The sequence below is a fragment of the Pinus tabuliformis genome, chromosome 8 (assembly GCF_031772625.1).
Source record: "Pinus tabuliformis cultivar Carrire ecotype Pingquan chromosome 8, CPIR1, whole genome shotgun sequence".
Lineage (NCBI taxonomy): Eukaryota > Viridiplantae > Streptophyta > Pinopsida > Pinales > Pinaceae > Pinus > Pinus tabuliformis.
Genome location: NC_142294.1, coordinates 1,691,100,371 through 1,691,104,309, shown reverse-complemented (window position 1 = coordinate 1,691,104,309; position 3,939 = coordinate 1,691,100,371). Strand labels below are relative to the sequence as shown.

The following is a 3,939-nucleotide window of genomic DNA, read 5'->3' as shown; positions in this document are numbered from 1 at the left end:
AAGGTGAAAAAGACCCTTTTTACTACTTGACATTTACCCCACCTATGATAAAGAGATGTATTCCATCGTGTAGGCTTGCCGATAATGGAAGCACTACATTCTAGAGAAGGATAAGTACTACATGAATGGTAAGTAAAATAACAACCTCGGTATGAGTACAAGAAAATATTATTGATATTTTATCCTCATCATATTATAATTAATAACAATAAATAAATACACACCTAAAATGAAAAATTCTAAATATAAAACAATAATAATAAATATACATAAAATAAAACGAATTGAAAATACTATTATTATTATTATTATTATTATAAATTGTGTTAAGTACTAATTGATTTATTAAAAACCCTTAAATTACTCAACTAACTAAATCCATTCGACTTAATTTATCTATATAAATAGACTTTATATAATTTAAATAAAACATTCTTACATAAAGCATTGCCATGCCAAGTTGTTGACCGGTAAAATTTATATTAAATAATTATATTGCGAATTAAAAAATTATATATTTTCATATTACCAATAAATAACATAGTTTATCAATTAACTCCCTTTTTGGTCGGTTTGAAATTAGGTTTCCCAACATCCACACTATATATTTGACCACACTTTTATATTTTGAGGTACCGTCCTCCATATTGTTTACTTCTTTGTGTGTGGTAAAGCTTTGGGTAAACTCGATCGATCAGGAAATCGGTGTGTATAGGGTGCCCTAATGCTCTTCCGATGGATGTCGTTCGGCAGTGTTTGCTAAGGATGCCTTATACATCACACGATATGCTGAAAGTTGTGTGCAATAGCTGGGAGGCTATGGTCCGTAGCCCTACGTTCTATGCTGACAGGAAGAAATGTGGGATGAGCGAGCAGCTTATTTGCCTGGTTCAAAGAGATATCAGGAATCACAGAGATATGAACCCTGTCCTTGTAGTAACGGTATACGACCCTGTGAACGGCACCTGGCAAAGGCTACCTCCAATTGATGATCCCCACAATACTGAAATACCAATATGGTGTCAGTGCGTAGCTGTGAATCGGAAGCTACTTCTCATAGGCGGATTCCAACTGTCCAATGAAAGTTTTACGAAGAGTATCTATATTTACGACTTTGAGTCTTCGAGATGGCGCCGCTGGGCTGACATCCCAACAGCTCGATCATTCTTTGCCTGCTTTGTCTCTTCTTCCACCGGACTTGTTTACGTCGTTGGCGGGATCGACGAGCGTGGTAGCCCTCTTGCAGCTGCAGAAGCATATGACATGGTGAAAGACAAGTGGACAATTTTGCCTCCTATGATCGAACCCCACGGCCATGGATGCCGCGTTGTGTTCATGGATGGTAAATTCATGGTGTTACACGAAGTCCAACCTGCAGAAGTTTTCGATCCGAGAGAGGGAACGTGGAAAATAAGGGCACATTGGTGGAATTTCGTGGGAGAAGTATGGAGAAGTTGTGTGATTTCATCTATTCTTCGGAGTTGCACGTGTTCACCGAACAATAGGTGTAGAGGTACGATGTCGAGAAGGACGTTTGGAGTGTTGTAGCTACTCTTCTGAATCCCCACCATCTGGAGCTTTTTACGTGCGCTACATTGTGGTGCGACCAAATTTTTGTAAGCGGAGTGGGCGAGCGACCGCATTCCAACCCAAAAAATCACATCTCTTATCTGTTCAATATGTCAACGAGGCAGTTCATGGAACTTCACCGTGATTGTGGGGAGGACTTTGCGGGCATGATCCTATCTGCAGCGACCGTGGAGATTTGAAAGTGATTTTTAGATGCGCGCCCAATTTAATCATTGTGTTGCGTTCAATTCTATATCAGTTATTGCTTAGTCCGGCTAGTACAAGAAATGGTCTTTTTTTGTGTTTTTCCGTTGTCAATTTTGTTCAAAACTTCTGTATGAAATTTTAAAAGTGGTTTAGTTTGTAAATATTGAATAAGAGATGTTGAGAGTGTTGAATTTATTTATTATTTCAAAAAAAATATTCTGTAGTATAGAATTAAAGAGTCTTGTTTCAATAAAAAAAAAATTTACGATTGTGAAGTTTTTTTCAAGTTCCCCTCAGAGAGTCTTGTTTTTTGACACTATTGTAAATACCTTAAATCTCATTCTTAGGAAGATAACCCATATCCTCATTTAGCAAACAACTTTGAATCTAGGCCTTAATATCTCAGAGAGCTATATTGTTTTTTTTTTAATTTCTAAATATACCAAGTCATTGTTGTGGCTAATATGTCAGATTTTTATGGAATTGAAATGGGTGGAATTCTAATATAATGTGGTCTTAAGGCCACCGAACATCTTTTATGGCTTGAATGTATATAGAATATTTTAGCTATTGGGAACTTACCTTAAAATATATGTGATCCTTGCTCATAATGGAGGCTATTTTCAAAAGAATTAGGTACACATCTAATTTACCTTTTGAATAAATCCATTGCTTTATCTTTATATTATCCTCCAAGAAAGAATCTAAATGGAGTATCGAGTCTAACCTTTTAGACACTCTAGAATTACCAACATTCTAGTTTCTCCAAGTCATTTAAATATTTTCAAGATGGATATCTATTAAACCATTTGTCTAAGTAGCCCCAAAAAAAGAAATTCAATATTTCATTAGCCCCTAAGAAAAAATCAAGATCACCACCAAATCAAGAACCTTTCTTAGGATAATATGGATTTCTAGAAAGAAAAATACTTTAGAGGTGCATAATAGCCAAATACCCTTTGGTTCTTTGTAATCTAGGTAAATAACTATCCCCTAAAAATCTCTATTAGAAAGGGATATTGAATGTGCTTCATTCCCTTCCCATTTTATTTTTTGGATTAAAATATTTTAGTATTATTTTCTAAGGTTATTTTTAATAATATTAAATCATTTGTCTTAAGAAGCACACCACATCACCTTTCCCTTTTGGGGAATCCTAATGCCCTATACTCTTTTTGGTTACCTAATTAATATTCATGATGTAATTTATTATTACATGTGTGTCTTGCATATTACATCATTCATACTCATTGGTGCTTTAACACATAAGCTCTTTGGTTGGAATACATAGTCGCCTTGGCTTTATGTCATAAACCTTCCATCTAGCTATTTTTTTTCTATTGAAACATAATGGACTTATTGATTTAGGTAGGGATCCCATAGTTCATAGACAAGAATAAGATATCATGCATACTAATTCTAAGGGAAAAAAAACAATGGTTAGAGAATAAAACATAAAACATATATACACAAAGATTTTGTAGTTGATCCAAAAAATGGAACTACCACATTGATTTTTCAATGATACAATGCATATATATACAGAAATCTCAATCCATTAACCCATGCTAGTTCCCTTGAACTAATCTACTAAATACCATGGACAGAAAACCATCATGACCAAAACCACTTGTAAAATCCATACACCCATCTAATAAAATATAACACAACCCAACATTTATGTTTCATTTTACCTAAACTTTCAATAGGGTCGCATACTAGAATATTCCAAATTTCATGAACCATCTTCCAAACTTGATGTCTCTTCCATAAAATCCTCTAGTACACTTTTCTCTTTAAAGCACAATTTTTTAGTATAAGGTATCGCTCATTATAGTGACTCTTTGCACTCATTATCACTATGTGCCACACTCCATTTATCAAAAACTGATCATCTTTGCATTATTGGGATTGTATGATTACATTTTTTGCATGGCTCATGCACTTTTGGAAAACTGTATCAAAACCCCCAGCTATATATATAACACAACCCAGAACACATATATATAAATCCCTTAGTCTAAGTATAATGGAAATGATGTCTAAATGATCATCCACATAAACCCTTATTCATCGTTAAAAGTATATTATATCTTCAGGTTGGACTCAATATCATTGTTTTTGGGAAGAACAATTATTATCGCTTTCACAAAAGAAAATAAG

General features: G+C 34.3%; 1 protein-coding gene across 1 annotated transcript; it reads left to right on the top strand.

Annotated features, from left to right (window-relative positions):
• The first annotated feature begins 735 nt into the window (after positions 1-735).
• Positions 736-1,548, top strand: LOC149242757 (F-box/kelch-repeat protein At2g44130-like). The gene has a single exon (XM_089370997.1). The coding sequence runs from the start codon at positions 736-738 to the stop codon at positions 1,546-1,548; it is 813 nt and encodes a 270-aa protein (XP_089227123.1).
• The last annotated feature ends 2,391 nt before the right edge of the window (positions 1,549-3,939 follow it).